General features: G+C 43.8%; 1 protein-coding gene across 1 annotated transcript; it reads right to left on the bottom strand.

Moving 5' to 3' along the window:
• Positions 1 to 2590: 2590 nt before the first annotated feature.
• OVCH2 (ovochymase 2) lies at positions 2591 to 21023 on the bottom strand. The gene is made up of 16 exons (XM_070426997.1): positions 20936 to 21023; positions 18178 to 18287; positions 16467 to 16558; positions 14876 to 15048; positions 14442 to 14537; positions 14050 to 14201; positions 13233 to 13422; positions 12081 to 12104; positions 10356 to 10446; positions 10112 to 10236; positions 9258 to 9398; positions 8733 to 8863; positions 6391 to 6484; positions 5813 to 5944; positions 4560 to 4657; positions 2591 to 2602 (listed from the first exon to the last, which is right to left on the bottom strand). Exons 1-16 carry the CDS (start codon positions 21021 to 21023, stop codon positions 2591 to 2593), a joined length of 1749 nt encoding a protein of 582 aa, XP_070283098.1.
• Between the last annotated feature and the right edge of the window lie 616 nt (positions 21024 to 21639).

The raw sequence follows: 21639 nt of genomic DNA, 5'->3' as shown, positions 1-21639 counted from the left end.
ATACATTACATTCTAGTCATAGCTTTTACTTCAGTTTATAATTATACATCTTGAATATTCAATCGATAAAGAATTGATTCTCACATTTGCCTGGAAATTCTATTATAGGGCAGAAACCTGGCTTCCCCAGGGTTAAGCACTGTGACTGTCATGAATGAATAAATTCATCTCTGCCCTGCAGCATTTAGCACACTGCCCCGCACGTGGTAGATGCTCCACAAATACTAAAGGAAGGAACAGTCCTTTCCATTACAACTCTATGCTGCTTCCTTAATTAATTTGGCCCCGTAAGACTTACCACCATATCTTACACATATCTTACCTACTTGTTTACTGCCTTTCTCCACTGTAATGGAAGCTCCATGAGGCCAAGACTTGCTTTGTCTGTTTCAGCTCCTGCTGTATCCCAGGTAGAGTAGTGTCTGGCAATTGGTAGATGCTCAATCAATATTTATTACATGAATGAAAGAACGAATGTCATTTTTTTATCAATCAAAAGCATTTTTGCATTTGGAATTAAAACTCGCCTCTCCTTTTCCTGTGGCTTTCGTAGTAGTTTGCCTCTTCCCTCCATTCTCCCTTCTCATTTTCCCTGCACAGTCCTTCATGTTACCAGAGAGGCAGATGGCACATCCTCCTTTATCAGTCTTACAGCAGGATAAAAGGCAGGCCCTTATCTGGACTCCCAGTAATTTTGACAGGGCAGAGAGTCCCTCCTCTCCTCAGCACTCCTACACACACTTTTCATATGGGTCCCTCACTTACTCTCCTGCTGCCTAGATTTCGGCTTCTCTTCTACTAATCCCCTGAAATTTACCATGAGTACCTCTCACTCTCTAAATGCCCAGCTTGGTAATAGGGCCTGGCAAAGAACAGGCCTCCCGCAAGTGCTTGCTGGAAAAAAGAAAGAAGGAACATCTGTTGTCCCTGTTGAAGTATATAGAGACTCTGCCCCACAAGACAGCGTCTCCTGTGCAGTACCAGGTCTCCCTCACTGCTGAACTCCCCTGGGGGAACCAACACCCTGACCAAGTTGATGCTTAATGAGCATTTGCTCTCTAAACAATTTTCAGGCTGTTGTGGACTTTTAATTAGCTTTTTGACCTTGAAAAGTATTTATTTCCATTTTACCCCCTCAACACATGACCACCTCCTAGGTGTTAGCTGTTTCGCCTCAATTGTGGTACAGTGAATGGCTCCCAAAGTATACCCACATTCTAATCCCAGAAACCTGTGAATGCTACCTTGCGTGGCAAAAGGGACTTTGTAGCTGGGATTAAGTTAAAGTGCTTGAGATGGGGAGACTATCTTAGATTGTCTGGTGGGCCCAACATCATAATATCCTTTATGAGAGGGATGCAGGAGGAGACAGAGAAGCAGGCAATGTGATGACAGAAGCAGAAATTGGAGCAATGAACTTTGAAGTTGGAGGAAGGGGCTGCAAGCCAAGGAATGCCAGCGGCCACCAGAAGCTGAAAAAGGCAAAGAAAAAGATTTCCCCTCAGAGCCTTTGGAAGGAACCAGCCCCTTGTTAGCCCAGTGAAACTGATTTTATACTTCTGGCTTCCAGCACTGGAAAAGAATAAATTTGTGCTTTTCAAAGGCAGTACATGTGCGCTAATTTGTTACAGCAGCAATGGGTAACTAATACACTAAGTGAATGACTGTTTTTGTCTCTTAGGCCTATTTGTTTTTACTTAGATTTATTAAAAAAAACATTTCCTGTGATTGGGACCAGAGGAGCCAGGAGGAGCCCCTGCCCTCTAGTTCTTCTGCTCTTATTGCTATTATTATGGGTTTCTTTTCTCATGTGCACAGCCTCCCTCAGCAGCCTCCTGCTGCCTGGCCACGTCTTCAGCTTGTCGTCTCTGCCAGGCCACACAAGTGGCCACCCACTCCATCCCTTCCTCTTCATCCTGGCTCTGGCCTGTCCTTTGTGCATTGTGCAAAAATGTCATCCTGAGAAAAGGATGTCAGCAGATAAATCTAGTTGACTGGGGTGAGCTTTATGAGACAACACTGATGGAGCACCTTACCCATTCCGAGCACCCAACACCATGATCAGTGCGGACTATTTCTTGAATCGGAGTTCCCTTGGTTTTCCTCTTCAAGGATTTTAAAGTATGTCGATGCCACCTGGTCAGGATCTCCCCCCGCTCCCCCACCCCCCAGCACTGTAGATGGTCATAAAGCAAAGGTAACACTTTTCTTTCTGGAATGTCTTCAGCCTCAACTTGGATAGCAGAAACATGGCATGGAAAACCTTGCACGCTCCTGGCAATGGGAGGCTCACTGGGGCCTGATGGAGTAAGACTGTATAAAGGCAAGAGGCTTGAGACACTGGGAATGACCAGAATTTGCCAGAAACTGTGTTTGAGAAAAGTCAGAAGAACAGTTTGTAGAGTCCTATTCCCGCCATCACTCCCGCACCCATAGCCCGAGGATCCTTCCTGAGCAGCTATGTCTGCAGAGCTACGCCCACTGGTGTAGCTCCCGACCAATATTTATAGCAGTTGCTTCAACTCTTCCCAGACAGCATCTGTTATGGCAGGGGCTGGGGTAGAGCCTCCAGAAGGTAGTAAATGTGAGTTCACAGCTTGGGCTGTGGAGACAACAGGAAGTAAGTGGGGCAGCACATGCAGTTTCCAGGGAAATGGCTGCCAGCCTGGGGCCGGGAGCCTCAGACCTGCAGCAGGAGGAAGGCCAGCCTTCAGGAAGGGGAGAAGGGGAAAGCGTCCAACAGAAAGACAAGAAGGAAGTTGGCCCCTCCTCCTACTTGAACACAACCAGGAATTTGGTCGTTCACTAACTTGCCCAGCCTCTGCTTCCTTGTCTCTTAGAGGAACAAAAGCAGAAGGTTTTCAAACAGAGTTTTGTTTGTGGGGACAATTAGTGTCTGTTTTTAAAATTATGAACAAGTTAAGATAGAGCAAACTGGGCTAACGCCTCCATTCTAAGAATAATTGTAAAAGCTTCATTTTCATAGAACTGCAGAGTTTACAGAATATTTCCCATAATGGAGCATATCCTTCTGAAATTGTTGTGATCTCTTTACAACCACTTTATTTTGGAGAAAGAACCTTAGAGAGAGTCCGTGCCTTGTCCCTGATCACATGGCTTGAAAATAGCAAAGCTGGAGCACAAGCCCATGTTTCTGAATCCAGCCTCGTGTTCTTCCCCTGAACCCCGGCACCCTGTGCTACACTCAGTGCATTAAACAAACAAGCAAACAAACAAAGGAATTTGTCATGTCATGCAAGCTTAAAAGTTCCTGATTTCAGATTTAAAGAAGCACTCCATTTTTCAGCTGACAAAGCTGAAGCTAAGAGATGCTTTTGGAGGAAGGTCTGTGATTGGGTCATTTGTGTTGCTTTGAGCAAAAGGGACAATGACCACAGCCCAAAGAGCTCTGTGTGATGGGTTTTTTGATGTATCAGCTTGGTTCGGCTACAGCCCCCAGTTATTCAGTCACACGTAAGTGAGATGTTGTGGGAAGGGATTTTGCAGAGGTGATGAAAGTCCCTAATCAGGTGACTGTGGAAGGAAGGGCATCCTGGCCTAGCTGGGTGGGCCTGACTTCATTAGCTGGAAAGGCCTTAAAAGCAGAGCTGGGGCTTGCCCAGAGGAGAGGAGAAATTCCGCCTGTGGAGAACGGCTTCAGCCATGCCTGTGCATGCCAGTGTCCTGTGTGTGAGCTTCCCTTGTGACTGCCCCCTGGACTGACTTGCTTAGTCCGCCCCACAGTCATGTAAGCCAGTTCCTGGTGTATTAGCTTGCCAGACCTGCCGCAACAAAACATCACAGACTGGTGTCTTAGGAAAACAGAAATTTATTGTGTCACAGTTCTGGAGACTAGAAGTCCGAGATAAAGGTGTTGGAAAGGTTGGTTCCTTCCGAGGGCCGTGAGAGAGACGCTCTTCCATGCCTCTCCCCTAGCTTCTGGTGGTTTGCTGGAAAACTTCGTTGTTCCTTGGCTTAAAGACACTACATCACCCCAGTGTCTGCCTTCATGTTCATGTGACGTCCTCCCTGTGTGCGTGTGTCTCTCTCTGCATCCAGATTTCCCCTTTTATGAGGACACCAGTCATATTGGATTGGGGTCCCCACACGTGACCTCACTTTAACTTGATTACCTCTCTAAAGATTCTCCCAATAAGGTCACCTTCTGGGGTACTGGAGGTAAGGACTCTGACATGTCTTTTGGGGTTCTCTGATTGAACGCTGGCTGAAACTCTCTATGTGTATCTCTTGGTCACATTCCTCAAAACAGCTCACTGGCCCTGGCTGGTTTCTCAGTGGTTAGAGCATCAGCTCATGGACCAAAGTGTCTTGGGTTCAATTCTCAGTCAAGGGCACATATCTCGGTTTCAGGTTTAATTCCTGGCTCTGGTCGGGGCACAAGCAGGAGGCAGCCAATCAATGTGTCTCTTTCACGTCAATGTTTCTCTCGCTCTTTCTCCTCCCTCCCTTCTACCTCTTCCTTTCCACTCTCTCTAAAAATCAATGGAAAAAATATCCTCACTCCTCCAGTGAGGATTAAAGAAACACACACAAAATACCAGCTTACCGGACGCATTGTATTCTTCAGGAAGGACATTCCATGTCTCCAGAAGCATTGACTCAGCCTCTGATCTGGAGATGTTTAAATCTGGGTGTAAGCATAATATAATGCTCAGGTCACACAAACCAGGCCAGTGCTCGGGACGCAGCAGGACATTATTATTGTTACAATTCTGGGGCATCTCAGTTAGCTGAACTCTGGGTATTTTAACTAAAAAGTGTAGTATCTTAACTGTAACCTGGCTTTGCCATAAGTAGCTGCTTACCCCCTAACAAGAATGAACAACTTGAGAAGCTTTGTGGAGTTTGGACAAAGTGTTCATGGGTGTGAGGGCTTGGAAGGAAACTGTAATTCAGGTGTCTAGGGACTGGGGGTTGGTGAAGACATTTCATATTTTGGAGCCCCTGTTACGTGTCAGGCATACCTGCTCTTGGCCAAGCATACCTTATCTGATTTAATCCTCACTACATTCTTACTAGGCATGTGTTAGTCACCCGTTGTAAGGTTGAAGTAAATGAACCTTAGATGACTCTGAGGTCACAGATCTAGTAAGCATAGGCCAAGATTCAGATATGCAGTTGATCCTCATCCTTTGAGGATTCTGTATTTGCAAACTTACCTCCTCACTAACATTTATTTGCAGCTCAAAGCCAGCATTCCTGGTATTTCCAAGGTCATTCATGGACATTTGTGAAGAATTTGAGTCACCACATGCAGGTGTCCCTCACTGAGGCCTAAGGAGGTTGACACTCTGCCTTCTTGTTTCAGCTCTCATACTGTCAGTTAAGTGTTCTTGCCATGGTCTCTTTAGTGCCATGTTTTGTTGTGGGGTGTGTTTTTTGTTGTTGTTGCATTTTTGTGTGATTTGTTGGTGATTTTGCTATTTAAAATGGCCCTGAGCTTTGTGCTGAAGTGCCATCTGGTGTTCCTAAGTGCAAGGAGGCTGTACTGCCTTTGAAGATGCCTGTGATAGATAAGCTTTGTTCAGGTTTGAGTTACAGGGTATTGGCTGTGAGTTCAGTGTTAATGAATCAACAATATATATTAAATAAGGTGACGTTCAACAGAAATAGATATAAAACCAGAGGCTCAGAGGAGCCTAACCCTGCATCTTCCCTAGGAACACTGGTTCAGTAGTCACTAATTTCAGTGTTTATGGCGACTTTCTAGAACAGAACTGCTGCAGATGATGAGACTTGATTAACACGTTATGAGGATGAGAATTTGGACCTGGTGCCTCTTCCTTCTTACCTGTTTCAGGGATGAAGGAGACTGTAGCCTGAAAGCCTCTGAAGGTCACATTTTCATCTGACTGGAAACTGATGAGCATCACACCAGAGGAGCTCAGCACAGGGGCTGGGGCAGCAAAGCCACACAACCGAGCTGGGTCAAGCCAAGCCCAGGCGAGATACGGTCAAGGGCCAGCAAATAGACGTGACATTGCATTAAAGAAAAAAAATAATTGTCCTTTAGGTAACTGTTAGGAAATAAACTTTCCTGGTGGCTGTCACTAGGTGGCTTCTTTTTAATATGTTTTTAATCTCATCAACATTTTTATTCTGTTTAACTCTCAAACACTCCTATTTCCATAGCACTTTCCCTTTCTGACCCTTTGCTTATGTGGGCTGTCCGTATTTTCTGTTCAAACAGTCCTGTGATTCTCCCTCTTGCTTCTCCTGCCCCTGATGTAGGAGGAGAGGAAGTGGTGGTGGTGAGAGCGTAGGGAGGGATGGGGGAGAATGAGGGACCATTGAGCCAGATCCTTTTTATTCCCCAAAAGGACTGGGTCCAAACACAAACCAGGGCAGCTGAACTCCAGGAACACACACCTATTTCCTTCTTCCTTTCTACATCCCTGTGCACTGTCACGTAGTCGGAAGTGCAGTCTCCACTCTCCTCTATTTCCAGATTCTGAAAGGAAAGCTGAGAAGACTCCACATTACATCCAGAGGAAATAATAGGGACGGATTACCTGATTTTGATTAGGTAGAGAAGTGTGGATTGCGCAACTTGCTCTGGAGTTCGACCTTAGACGAGAAAGTTAGTGGAATGTTCATGAGTGGGCTAAGTTACTTAGTTTCGTATGCTATACCCTAGGCTCCCAAAACCTGCTGAAACATGTAAGTGACCAAATATAATCCAAATGTAAGGGTGGGAAAATATGCAGATATTTAAGCTCCCTTGCTCTTTCCTAGGAGGAGCAAAGAACAATATTTGAGCAGTTGGATAGCACTGGCCAGTGGAGTGCGAAGAGAAGAGCAGTGGGATGAAGGGCTGATGAAGCAGGAGTTCACATTGTAAGCATACAGATGATAGGGTTCAATGGAGCCTGCACACTCAGCTGGAGACATAGGACTGCATGGATAGGACAAAAGCGGAGGCAAATGGTTGTTCATGGTGAATGTAGGCATGGGGAGAAGGAGCCGAGTCAGACACAGGATTCATTCAAACATTTCTTAAACCCTTACTGGGATGCTTTCTTGAAGTAAACCCTTTTCTCTCTGAGTCATGGTAAGCACACAGTTATGACTTGGAATGCTAATTTCCAAATTACTGTCTTGGCTGAGGCCTGGGATGATCCTGTCACTGGGGGTGTGAGAGCCTCATTTCACGGATGCTCGGCACTCCGTGGGCATTTATTGAATAGATGTTTTTAAATCACTTCTAGCTCTGGCACGTTCAGATTTTCAACTAAATGTGTCTTCATCCTCCTTCCAGAAAATGCTCATTCTTAAACTTTTATCCTCCATCACTAATAACATATCTCCCCTTAATACTTCTTCCTCCTGAAACACCTGCCCTGCCTGTGTTTGGGTTTCAGGAACTTTTAGGAAAAGATCTATGCTCACCTCCTCTGTGTCTTCTTCTTCCACTCATTGGTAAGACCTGTGTGATCTTGTTTCTGCTCCTGAGACTGGACTTAATTTGATATTTCAGACACTTCTGCCTCCTCTCTGTTGGTCAGTTGTCCAGTCCAGTTATTCTACCTTTTTATTGGGGGCTGAGGTGGGGACTGGACAATGAGTGCTCAGTCCTCCTTCTCTTTAAATTCTGACTTTGTGTAGTAAATTCAAAGTGTTGCCCACATCATTTTGTTTGTTTATTTTGTTTTATGTTCTAAGTTAAAGGCTCCATTCTCTAGACAGTTATAACATCACACTAATTTGGTTCTCCTGGGTTTCAGATCACTTTTTGCCTCTTGAACATCTGAGAACTTCGTGGTATTGTTCACCCTATTCTTCCCCCTTTATTTTCTACTCTACTTTCTCAACTTCATGTTCTCTTGCTTTCAATTATCATTTTAAGAGAAAGACTTCTAAATAAATGCCTAGTTCCACCTCATTGTGAATGCAGTCTCACTTTCAACTACCGGAGGCATCTCTGTACAGATGGCTCACTAGTGTTTAATGAACAAACAGATGGGCACAAATACCACTAATTGAGTGCTGACTAAACTCTGTATCCAGGCATTCAAGGTTCTCCATACATAGGCCTGCGCTTCACCTTCCAGTACATGTCATGACGCTCACACCAGTGCATCTGTACCTGCTCGATGCTGGTTCCTCTGTGCTTGCCTTGTCCCCTCTGCACAAGAGCGGATGATTTGGGCCTCACTGTCATCGCCTTTTGTTAACCATCACTTAGAGTGTTTCTAGAAGAGTCTAGGGCCGTGGTCGGCAAACTGCGGCTCGAGAGCCACATGCGGCTCTTTGGCCCCTTGGGTGTGGCTCTTCCTAAGCCTTAGGAGTACCCTAATTAAGTTAATAACAGTGTACCTACCTATATAGTTTAAGTTTAAAGCATTTGGCTCTCAAAAGAAATTTCAATCATTGTACTGTTGATATTTGGCTCTGTTGACTAATGAGTTTGCCAACCACTGGACTAGGGAATGATTAAAACAATTTTACCAGGTACAAAGATTAAGGCAGCACTTCAACGAAAAGTAAAGTGTGCAATTGCCATCTGGTGGTGAGTGTGGGTAGTTACAGGGAGAAATAGGCTAGTCTGTTATTCTACAAGTATTTGTTGAAAGCGTTATATGCCAGATACTAGGGAATAGGGACTAGGGTTACAGCAGTGAATAGATCAGATAAAAAAGCTGCCCTGTGGTGCTTCTGTTAGCTATTCTGTGGAGATACCATGGCAAAGGAAGGGAAGCCAGAGTCAGTACCTTAATTAGGTAGTGTTTGGGGGCTTGAAATACCCAGTTACAGTTGGCCATGTCATTGTAATATTCAGGATAATGAAGACTCTGTATGAGGCCTTCTTCAAAAAGGACAGCCAAGGAACTGCAGCCAGAATCTGAAACACAAGGGAAAACATGTAAACTGTGGCATCAGCCAAGCAAAGAGGAACCCCTTTGTTTTTCCTCTTGTCTCCCACAAATGATGCGTGACCTGAATCTGCAGGCTGAGCCAGCAAGAAGGAAGAGGTTCATGCACTGATTTTCCAGAACTCACTGGGCATGCTCAGCTCACTTAGGTGTGCAATCGCAGCACCATAGGAGTGCTGTGCTTGGCGTCTCACACCAGCACACCTGTACCTGCTCTATGCTGATTCACAGGCCTGTGCTCCTCTCCACCTTGGAGCCAAGGGGGCCTTGAGAGGGGGCTCCCTGCCCCTCACCCAATTCCTATGGGGCCTCAACTTTTATAAAAGCCCTGGATAGTGTGTGATAAAAGAAAAATGGTTTTACCAGGAAGGTAGTTTGGTTTAAGAGCTTTGTAGGTGAGATTAAAACCAACGGCATAATCTGTGGCATCAGAGATGAACTTCAGCCTCAAAGAGTTGGAGGCAACAAGAACTGATGAAGCGAGGCTTTCTCCACAGAATTTCCCTGCAACATCAGAAGATTCTTTGTTCACAGTCTAGAAAACAGCACCCATTCAAAGACTGAAGGAGACCTGAACTTGTCATGATAGTGCAGGATCGTCTAACCCGGGGTTTCTCAACCTTGGCACTACTGACATTTTGAACTGGAACGTTCTTTGTGTTCAGGCTCCTGTGCATTGTAGGGTGTTTTGCACATTCCTGGCCTCTGACCTCTAGATGCCCGCACTTCTCCCTGCAGCTGTGACACCAAAAAAGCTTCTAAGGCAAAATCACCTCCAGTTAAGAACCACAGAAACGCCTTTTCATTTCTGTGTTTTATATAAGCAACTTTTCTCTCCTACTCATGAGTATCTGTTTTTACTTTTAGCTGAACGAGACAGGGGAAGACGGTTTTCATGCCTAGAAAAGCCCCATGCTGCCTGGGAGGCAGGGGCCCTGCAGGGTGCCTACATTTTACTCCTGATGGGCTCCAGGTCTGAAATGAGCTCGGAAGCCTGGTTCCATGGGAAGCCGATGCAGCGAGTAAAATTCACTGTGGCCTCCCAGCCATCACACAGCCCCAGATTTAGTTCCTTTCCACCATCCATGCTGAGTTTCAAAAGTTGGAGACAGGAAATGTGGTGGGTACAGATGGCTCAGTGCCAGACATACTGTATCCAGGCCCCACGAAGCCCTCTCAGCACTGGTGTCCATTTGACAATGTGGAAATCCACTCACCAAGAAGTCTGTCTTCTAAAGAATGCATTGACAGGTAATTGTGGTCACAAGACTCTGCATCCAAGTGGGAAAAGCTGAGTAACACATGCATGTCCTCAGGTACCAACAGCGTCCAGACACAAAGTCTGCAGGCAGATACGTCAGGAGGGTGTTATTTCTAGACAGAAAGTGGCTGTCCCCGTTACTGGGCACAGTCAGACCGGAGGTAGGAGTCGGGGGAGGAGTGGCAGAGGGGGCTACTCACTGCTTGCTGTCATAATAGAGGTAGGGGCTCTCTGGGAAGTGCAGCTCCCCCTCCGACTCCCTGACCACATGATCCTTCTCCCTGCATGCGGCTGGGAGGGAAGCCACAGAATCAGGCAAACAACGATGGCTAGTCACAGCAGCCCTCCCTTTCCAGGACCCAGACAGACGCTGGGACCTCCTGGATCTTCGTTATGCACGCTTCCTTTTTTCACGAAACCTTTTCCTGCCTTGGTTCCAGATGCCTTTTGTTTATTTATTTTTGTTCCTTTTAGGTCCTGCTTAACCTTGAGATTCTATGATTATTTTTCCCTTCCCTCTTCTTTCTCTGACCCCATACTCCATTCTATAAATACAGGTAGTTCCCAGGTTCTGTCATTAATTTTCATCTCTCTTGGCCTGGGCCCTCTGACCAGTGTCATTCATACCCTCAGTTTCAATATCATCTCTACATTTCTAAACTTTAGACCTGATTTTTCAATCGTCTCCTAGGTATCGCCCCTGAAACTTAACATGCTACAAATGAAATTTGTCTGGGTATGCAAGAGTGCTTCCACTTCAGCTTTGATTATTTTTATAGGCCCCTTTCTTAGTCTGTCCTGCCTAAAACTTCGGTAGCATCCTTGATTCCCCCGTCTCTACCCTTCATCTAAGTGACCAACAAGTCCTAATTCTTCTTGTTTCTGTTCCCTCCTCATCCTCTGGCCCTTGCCCTAGGTCAAGCTTATATTTCTTGTCTCTTGAACTAATGTATAATCTCATAAATCCACCTCAAATTGTTTTCCCCTCTGACCTATATATATTTTCCCTATGTGCGACTCTTATGCCACTGAACTATAGCTCTAATCCATTTAATCAACTTCCTGTTTTGACTGGCATTCAAATTTCCATAATGTGGTCTCACATTATCTTTCTAATCTCCCTCATTAACCTATCACCTATCCTGCACTTCAGCTGCTTTGAGATGACTGGTCTCCATTACAACCTACGTTTTCCTATCTCCATCCTTTAGTACCCATCCAGGATGGCAGCTGGAATATTTTTCTTTACCTGAATCCCATTGCCACCTGACAAAATTCTTCTCAACCTTTGTCCTTTGAGATTCAACTTAGAAGAGAAGATGTCTGTGCTTCAAAGCCTCCCTGCCTTTTTTTTTTTCCTGCCAGAAGAGCCACTTACTCCTCTGCGCTCTCAGGGTACTCTTCCTCACATTGCTCTTTGTAGGTAGTTCCACAGACTCACAGAACCACCAGAGATTTGAGCTCAAGATGCCTTGGAAACCATCTGGTCCAAACTCTTTTCTTTATGAATGAAGAAACTTAGGTCCAGAAGTAGAAAGGAGCTTCCCCAAGTCACAGAGTGAATTCACTGCCGTGTTGCAACATAACACCAGGGTGAGTTCCCTGAATAAGTAAGGGCACTTTCAGGGCAAGGTGTGTAGCTTCTTGACCACATCTGCACCACCTTATCCTCCTCCTTCAAGTCTCTGATGCAAAGCAAGGATCTAGCAAATGTTTGCTGAATTGTGAGGGAGCTCTGGATGTACAGGATGGGAAGTGGGAGGGAATCTGGGGCTCCAGCTGGGTGAGGGTCCTGACCGACAGGGATTTCGAAGTGGTGGCTCTATACCTAGCGAGGACAGCTCTTGCTGAGGAAGACGTTTGATTATAAAGCGAACTGACATATAAGTCATGCTTCTGGGGGAGAGGACTGGAGGAATACCCACCTCTGGAGCTCTTTCTCCGTTTCCCTAGGGAAGAAAAGGAAAGATGCAATTCAAGGTTTGTGGTATCCTAAACAATATTTCAAGAAGTTAGCAACTCCCTGGCTTAAAAGTGCAGAGATTTTCAAGTCAATATGCAACTAATGAGAATGTAATCTATGGAAAGAACAGAAGGGACAAGTTGACAAAGCAGAAAGTGGCCTTTTTGTTTTAAGGAGATGATGTCACTCTGTTTATTAAGCAGGGGAACTAAGAGACAGGCCCAGATTAGCTTGGAGGTTACACAGAGCAAGAAGAGGTCATCTGGCCCACCCCTCTTGTTTTACATGAGAAGGGAAGCTCGAGATGGAATAACTCACCACAACCACAAAAGAATTGTTGGGATAGCTATAGCTTGAACTGAGGGTGCAGGTACCTGCCACCAGACCATAGACATGAAAACAAAACCAAGTTCTTACTGAATCAATTTGAATGAATCCCTTTGGGGAAAAACAGAAGCCCTATTGGGGCTGGAAGCCACCAGTTAAGAAAACAATTAAGGGTGATTTGGAGGCAGAAATGAAGTTTCAGTTAACTCACTGGTCAGGCTAGTAGAAGGCATATGTAGACCCAGGCCTTTTCAGACTTACAGTACTTAGATCTGTATAAGGCCTTCTCAACCAGGGCATTGCTAACATTTGGGTCTGCATTATTCTTTTTTGCGGGGCCTGTCCTGTGCATTGTAGGAGGTTTAGCAGCATCCATGGCCTCTATCCACTGGATGCTAATGTCACTCCCTCCCCTTCCCCTAGTTGTGACAACCAAAAATGTCTCCAGACATTGTCCCCTGTGCTCGATGACCACTGATCTATACTATCGCATGCTGAATCTTGCTAGCATAGTTGAGAAGTGATGAGTACATATCACCAGCTGACATAGTTTAAATTAAAGGCAAATTTAAAAAGGCTAGGATGGATGCATTCATGTTTCATTGACTGTATGCTGTACCACACACCATGTTTTCCTCTTGTTTTAGCCTTAGGAAATACCACAGTCCTGATGTGTTGCCCTAAGAACAGAAGCAGAGCCTGTCTGCGCAGTGGCCCTGACTTGCCTGGACTCTGCTGAGGCCCTCTCTGGCCCTAGCTTCTTGACCTTAGGTGCTAGCTTTATTACCAATGCGGATGTGTTTGCGGATCCAGGGAAGCACTTTACTAAGATCTGTGAAGATCCCAGGGGATCCTTGGTCGTCTTTCTGCACATTGTTCCTCCAGCCTCGACCACAGCCCGAACCCCAGGAAGTCACACCAGCGAGAGTCCAAGTCCCTTTCTTATTCCGGCACATGAGGGAACCTCCTGAATCTCCCTGGAGGGGGAAAAGCGTCTGTTACCATCATGATCAGTGTCTGTGCTCCAAAGTGCTCACGCTTCCCCCCCATAAAGATGCTAGATGAGGATGAATGACATTTCTTCGCTTCTAATAATTTGGACTCGGGCCTGGGAGAACAGGCAAACACAGCTCACATTAGACCCTTGGGTATCATTGGAGCCTATCAGCTCCACCTCCTTCTCCGCATCCTAGGCTTTCATCACACAATCAGGTTGTCTTCCTGTTCCCGTCTCATCTTGCAGGCTCAAAGAAGTCTTGCCCAGTAGTAAAAATGACCTCAGGTCTTGCTCAGCAGGAGGGATGGAAGAAAAGGAAGGATCCTGTTATACATGAACCTGAAACTTCTAGATAGGAAAGAGCCACCCATTCTTCAGAGGTGGAGAACCCTGAGCTCATTATTGGCATTATCTGTTACTTAGTCTTTTGGAAAAAGTGGAAGACCTCTTCTGAATTCACACTCCCTGCTATAAACAGATTATTCAAACTGTCTCTTTATTTTGACTCAAACCTCTCCTGTCACTCTTGACTCTTCTTTTCAGAGTACATTCTTATAGCTGAGGGAAGCCCTGCCTGGGACCCATCAGCCTAGCTGCTCCCACCTACCTGACATGCATCTCTCCCTCCATCAAGGAAGCCTGTGCAGAGAAAGGTCTGCCCACTGATGGGCTTATTTAGGGTTAGCAGAGCTGCCACACACTCCTCCTGGGTCAAGATGGGCAGGTTCACTTCTTGCAAGACTTGTGGGAGGATGCCGTCTAGAACACACAGAGACGAGAGCCACTCTTCTACCCTTTCTGAGTCGAAGATGCCTGCTCCAGTCAGGTTTGTGTCTTTTGAAAAGACCTGAACTTCTAAGTACATTTTTATATTTCCTCTTTTAAAACATGTTTGCACAATTGTTTTCTTAAAAAATAACAGCTTAAAAATTCTGTTTTTGGATTACCCAACAGAAAGTTCTGACATCTGGTTAAGGGTAGAGGCATAGAAGTTCTTACTTTCAGTCAGGCGGCCCCAGCCTGCAGTCGTGCAAATCAATCCAGCCTTAAATTGTTCTCCTGGCTCTGGAAGACACATGGGCCCCACAGACGGGCCTGAAAAAAGAGCAAGGCAGGGCATGGAGGAGAGGTCACCAGATGCACTCACCCACTGGCATCTAGGTGGTCCCCCCAAGATCTTGTAAGAGTTGTGATATTTCTCCCTGACACTTTCAGGTGTCACTTGTCAGACAAAGAAAGACACTCTACATAATCCTATATCTGAAGCTATAAGCAAAAGTGTTTCAGGTAGGGGACCCTCCACCCCTAACCCCTGTCTCTAAGTCCATGACCCAGAATTGCTGGGCATATCATGTACTGTAAGGAATGTGCTATAGAACAGAATTTGTGGAGAACATGGGATAGATAATTCAGAGTGAGCCTGAAATGTTTACCAAAATAGAAGGTGCCAGCCATCTTCAAAAGAGCAATGTCATAATCCATTGGTTTTTTGGTGGAGAATTGGGGGTGTATGATGATGCTTTCAATGGTGAGGGTTTGCTCTCCTGGCTCTTTATGGCTCAAGTCATGTTTTCCAGCAGTAACGTTCAAAGTCGATGCAGTATTTCTATTAAAGAGGAAGTAGTAGAATGAATTGATTTCATTGAGCCTCTGAGTACAGTTGTAATGGTTGACAAAGTGGCCTCTTCAAAATGGCATGGATGGATAATGGGGGGGCGGGTAGGAGGCTGCTGGACAGAGAAAGTGAGAATGATTCCCACACTCTTGCTAAAAATGCAGAGGTTTTCAATTTGATTGGGGAGTAGTAATGAATGGCCTCAGGAGTCAATGATGTAATAAATCGAGTGCTCTGCAATTTCATTTATAAGATGTCTAAAGCTGTACATACTTTGTAATTCAGGGGTCTAAAGCTGTAGTGGACTTCATTTAGCTACCCTAGGTGGTTGGCCTGGCCTCAGTATCAGCGAGTGACTTGTGATCCCAACTAAGCATGTTGCTTTACTGTCAGAGAGCTAATGCAGAATGTACATTGTGAACGGCACAACAGCACCATAACTCTGCTGTCCCAGAGAGCATGCCCTCTCAGGACTTTGGACTGATTACAACAATGGGAAGTAGGGATCTTCCTACTTCCTTTATGTTTATAATTTAGAGAAAGACCACTCTGTTTCCCTTCCTGAAGCAAACTTATCTGAAAGGAACGGGATGGGATGAACTGAGATGGATTAAGAGCTTTGAGCTTTCCATCTTTTGGGACCCTTTGCTCCCAGATTTTATAAAAAAAAAAACTAGAAAGGCCATACTTTTCTCTTGATATACTTTCCTGGCTCTTGGCTATATTAAGTATCTAACCTAACACATAGCAACTCCCTAACCTAGGCACCTGCCACATTAGGGGAATTATTAGGTGATTCTTCTTTAGACTGTCAACTCTCTGGGGGCAGGAATTATGTCTTACTCATCTTTGCAGATTTGAAATAGGATAAATATGGGGACATGATCTTGATTGCAGCCTAATGAACATCAAGAGTACTGGCAACAACAGAACATTTGAAATACACAGGAAAGTGGATTAAGGATGGAAGTTGTTAGATTGAAGCTCATAGAGGCGGGATCAATATGAAAGAAGACGTGGGAGCCTTCTTTATGTTTTACTGGCCTCTACTTGTTATCTTTTATTCACTTCTTAAGGCGCATAATGAACTGCATGATTCTTTTTCACTGAAATTTAGGAAAACCAGGAGAGAACTTTCACAAATATATCTTTGAGATGCTTTTTCTCACTTGGATATTATTCTTTATTAATGTCCATTCATATTTAACTACTTCTGCAAGAGATTATGTTTTCTACCAGATTGAGTACCCTCTGACAACATCACTGAGCCCCATTTGTGTTTTGCAGTGAAGATGTTCTCTCACTAAAGCATACATCACACAGTTCCTGTTTTAAAGAGTTATTTTTGCTGATTCTAAGGGAAGAGAGAAGTCATCTGCCCTTTATACATGTGCTGGGCCCTCCCCTACCTGTTTGCAACGCAGTGAGCAGCCGTAATCACCCACTGTGGAGAGATGATGGTTCCACCACAGATATGTTTCTGCCTTCGTTTCAGAGACACCTGAATTGCAAAGACCTTAAATAAGAGCAAGTTAATGCCCTGGTATCCCCCAAACCTGGAGACTGAGCATATTCTGAAAAATAGACCCAGATATACTCTTCATAACTATTAGCAATCATGGACTGTGAAGGTATAAAACCCATTTCACTGCAGCACAGAAAAAAGAGAAGTGCTGGAACCAGAACCTTCCCAGCCTGGTTCCCAGGTGGTTAATCTCAGATCATTGGCTATAGTATTTATTTTTTATGCATTGATGGCATTTATTAATTTTTATAATAATATTAATACTGTTACTCTAACGATGTAAACAATATCTGTAAATGAAGAGAAAGAAAAAGAATAGTAAGATACAGCAGAATCCAGATGAGCAGGTCTGAGAGAAAGGCCACGGGGGAGGGCTAAAGAGTCTTACAACATGTGCTCCAAGTCCTCCAAGCCTCTTGGAGAGATAGTCCGGCCCTATAATTTTCTGGCACTCTTAACTGTTTGACCTCTACAACTTCTTCAAGCCTATTTTTTACTCTGCCTCCATCTTTGGTTTATCTTGTTCATGATATTTGATTTGACTCTAAAATGACTTACAGGGTACAAGTAATACTTTTAATTCCATTGTTGGAATAAGAAAGTAAGCAATTTATTAGAATTGTTCCCTTTTTGACCAAATATTATTCAATGAACGATTGAAAAAAAAATTTTAATACAGAGAAAAGGCTAGGAATATAATAAAGAGCAAGTAAGTAAAAGTCAGTGATTCATCCCTGACTATGATTTGAATATGGAGTTCTGAATTGACTAGCTAACCAAATGCCAAGTAAGCAACTGATCAATCAGCTCTTCAACCAAGTTAATTCATCAACCTAGTGAATACAAACTCAATCGACCAACCATTCTAAATATCCACTGGACTAAAAGTTCATATGACTGACTTAAGAGAGGTAAAAATAAAGAGCTATTACTCTACTTGCAAAAGTAAATGATAAGAATATAGTGTGGCTCCCAGGGTAAAAAATAAAGGTGGGGGACTTGTAAGGAGAATAAATGTGAACACCATTGGCCAAGGGCAGAAGCTAAAAGACATTTCTATGACAGGGGAGGACCAGGAAATTAGATTGAGACAGAATTCTTCAGACATTAGCTACTAAGAAGGTAGTTGGCTTGATTATTCCCTGAGAGGTCATATGGAATAGGTACAAATCTTAAACCTCAGACATAAAGTAGACTTGTGGATATGACACCTTTGATTTCCCTGGTCATCTTTAACTATAATGAGATAAGTATATTGTAAATCTATGCATTGAATCAGAAAATTATTTTTTAAATTGTAAATTTCAAAGTTTTTCATCTTAAAGTGGGATTTTTGTTTTAGGAGTTGAAAGTTTGGGATGTCTTTTTCAATTTTTGGAACAAGCCAATAGTGCATGTAGCTATTCTGGACACACCTTTTCTGCAGTATAACTGGTCTACAGCATGAGGGACTTGAACCCCTGTACAGACTCATGAGATCTCTGATGACGAGCTAGGCCGAATGGAGTGCACTAGTGAGTAGCAGATGATGTTGAAGTATCAAATCCCAAAACAGCTCATAGTCCACCCACCAGATAATGTTCTCTGAGACTCACCTGCCATGGGTAAGAGCCCTTTACCACTTGGCTTCCCCCAACAATGCGACTAAAACCATTCAGGTAATTCCAGGGCTGTGCCTTCACTTGACTCTGCCCACAAGTGGAAGCTGGAGAAATGAAAAGACAAAAAAAATTATTAGGTAGCTTCTGAGATTGAGGGACACAGCAAAGTCTTATGAGCAAGAAAAACTGTAGGGCCCGGATCATGTAGAAAGACTACAGAATGGCTTTAAGTTAGTTGTGGGGTTTGCTGTGGTTTGCAGTATGAAGGGTCATTAAGCTTTTGTCACATAGAACATAGGTAGCATGAAAAAATCTTTTCTAATATGGAGATTAGGACCTTCGAAGTAGATCCTCACTGGGTTAGCAGGAATGCAGCCCCTTTTTGCTTATGGCTGGGAAGGTTCTGGTTCCAGCACTTCTCTTTTTTCTGTGCTGCAGTGAAATGGGTTTTATACCTTCATAGTCCATGATTGCTAATAGTTATGAAGAGTATATCTGGGTCTATTTTTCAGAATATGCTCAGTCTCCAGGTTTGGGGGATACCAGGGCATTAACTTGCTCTTATTTAAGGTCTTTGCAATTCAGGTGTCTAGAGCAGGGGTGGGGAACCTTTGTTTTGCCAGGGGCCATTTGGGTATTTATAACATTGTTTGTGGGCCATGCAAAACTATCAACTTAAAAATTAGCCTGCTGTATTTGGTCAAACATTTATTAACTCACCCCTAATGCCTTGGCAGGGCCAGACCAAATGACTTTGCGGGCCTTATTAGGCCCACGGGCCTGACGTTCCCCACCCCTGCCTTAGAGGCTCCTCACAGCACTCGGTACTTCTGTGACATTAACTACATACATTATGGTTATTTCTGATTTTAAAATTTTATATATATATATATATATTCCAGAAGAAAGGGAGGAGAGAGAGATAGAAACATCAATTATGAGAGAGAATCACTGATCGGCTGCCTCCTGCAGGCCCCCCCCCCTCCCCCCCACTCCCTGCTGGGGATCGAGCCCGCAACCCGGGCATGTGCCCTGGCCAGGGATCAAACCCTGACCTCCTGGTTCATAGGGCAGTGCTCAACCACTGAGCCACGCTGGCTGGCTGGGCTGGTTATGTCTGACTTTCAAGCTAACTAGACAGTGAGCTCCTCAAAGATATGAACTTAATCTTAGAGATACCTATATCCAACAATATCTAACACAGTTCCTGATACATAGAAGTTGCTCAGTTAATTCCTTCAGTAGGTGGATGATGCCATAGTCTGTCTTAGATTGTAATTGTGTGTGCATCTTTTCCCCCTCACAGGGGACTGAGTGTGAGACCATGGTCTGTGGTACCCGGTACACTGTTCGATATTAGATTTAATTCTCTCTGAGGGTAGAAGGTAGCAGACTATTCAAGGAGAGTGGAGAGAAGACTGTGTCGTGATTCACACACCAGACTGGTGTTAGGATAGAAGGGTTGCCAGATAATGGGAGAAATAGCTTTGTTGTCTTTATGGAAAAGATTTTGTCCCTGAAAACATTGCATTTACTTATTATCCTCAATTTTTTTTGACTTGTCAGTTAAGAGAGACATTAGATTAAAGATGTTTGCAAGTGCCAGGGATGGCAGATCATTCTTTTCTATGTTTTCTAGAAAGGCCTGGAAACCCCCGCCTCACAATCACCACACTTCTTTGGCTAGCTGAGTCCTCTCATACTTATCTTCAGACTGGAGGTCACCTCAACTGAGAAGTCTTCCTTGATTTCCTCGAGATGTGTTTTAAGTGTCTCTCTTCTTTACTCTGTAGTACTCTTTTCTTTCCCCTTTTGTAGTTTTGCCATGCAACATTGTGATAGTGAATTGTTTGTCTCCCTCATTGAAGTCTGAACTACTTGAGGAAAAAAAAGCACACTCTATGTCTTTATTCACCTCTGCATTTCTAAGGTTTGGCACAATTCCTAGCACAGAGTAGACAGAAAAGTTGGCTGGATGAACGTACGGTTTTCCTAGAGAACGTATCCTTCAGAGCACAGCTATTTAGGTTAATATATTAAAATATACAAAGCTCATTCAAATAACTTCTCATTTAACCCTCCATTCTATGCCTATGAATCGAGTACTGTTATCCCTTTTACAGATGGGAAAACAAAGAATCAAAAAGATGCACAGCTAATTAATGACAAAGCATGGATATAACACTAAGCCTTTTGATTCCGAACCCACTGCAGCCGTGACATTGGATCGGAAGCTCATTTTCTAACTGTTTCACTGAATGAAGCATCAGTACCTTAGAAATAAAATGTGCTATAGTCTGAACTCATTGGAGCAAAGAGAGAAAACATGATGATTCTCAGGATTGGCACAAATCTGATTGTGGAGAAGCCGGCCAAGAACTATTCTCAGTGAGCATGCTTCATATTTCCCAGCAAGACAGTTTTCCAAAAAATTACAGATGCTTCAGAATTTATGCTGATTTCCAGAATTTGTTCCATGAATGCGGATGAGGTTGTGTAACATGACCAAATAAGTGAACAATCCAGATCAACGCAACTTGTCAAAGTTGTATTCCATAAACGTTTTTCCCAGTTTTATATGCTGATTTCAGGAGAAAAGTTCAAAATAATTACATGAAAGACAGTTAGGTCTCCAAAATATATTTGCTTCTCTGGTTTTCCCAAAGGAATCTGGAGTGGAGTTATGATGCTCATTGACAGTAAAGGTTATTCCTTCAGACAAGGATAACTATAGAGTTTCTTTGAAACTTACCTTTGGAAAGAGAGAGAGTTGCAGATTTACCTTGTTCCAAACAGATCATTCCCAGTAGTAAAAACAGTTTATTCTTACTCATAGGCATTTTGAGATGCAGAGTTTTTCCTGAAATTTTAAAGAGACCAGAGAAAATCAAAATAGAAAACCTTGTGAGACCAGCAGTACGCCCATTTAAAAGGAGGTTATTCATTAACCAAGACTTGAGGCAGTCAACCATGTCCATATGATGTTTCTGAATGTGGTTTCTTGCAAAGATCTCTGTAAGATGTGGGAGTCAACCACAGAGCATAGTCTTGTTCAAGCAGTATTACATGTCCCATTACATTCGCATCAATTTGTTGCTTCCCAGAGCGTATCTGGCTAGCCAAGTGGTTGGTATCTAAGTAATGGTTTGCAAACATTACTTATTTCTTAGTACAACATGGACATCAACGTTGTCCTTGTTTGCAAAGATAGACTAGACTACATGCCTGCAAAAAACCCATGAGAATATGCTAAGCCATTTTTCTTTTATTCTCCAAGTGTAAATGAATAGTGATAAGCATGTGTTAGAAAAGGAGAGGAAAGATAATTTGGTGGCACAGTCAGGAAGTCAGGTGACTAGACAGTCATTTCGGGTACTGTCTACTGGGGCATTTGTGAATCTGCATTCTCTCACTATTGTTTGTATTTACAGGAGACAAACACTAAGTCTCCTTCAC

This window comes from Myotis yumanensis, unplaced genomic scaffold, assembly GCF_028538775.1.
Source record: "Myotis yumanensis isolate MYYU_CA2020_CCGP unplaced genomic scaffold, mMyoYum1.0.hap1 SCAF_10, whole genome shotgun sequence".
NCBI lineage: Eukaryota > Metazoa > Chordata > Mammalia > Chiroptera > Vespertilionidae > Myotis > Myotis yumanensis.
The sequence above is the reverse complement of the archived record's forward strand: the minus strand, read 5'-3'. Positions and strand labels throughout refer to the sequence as shown.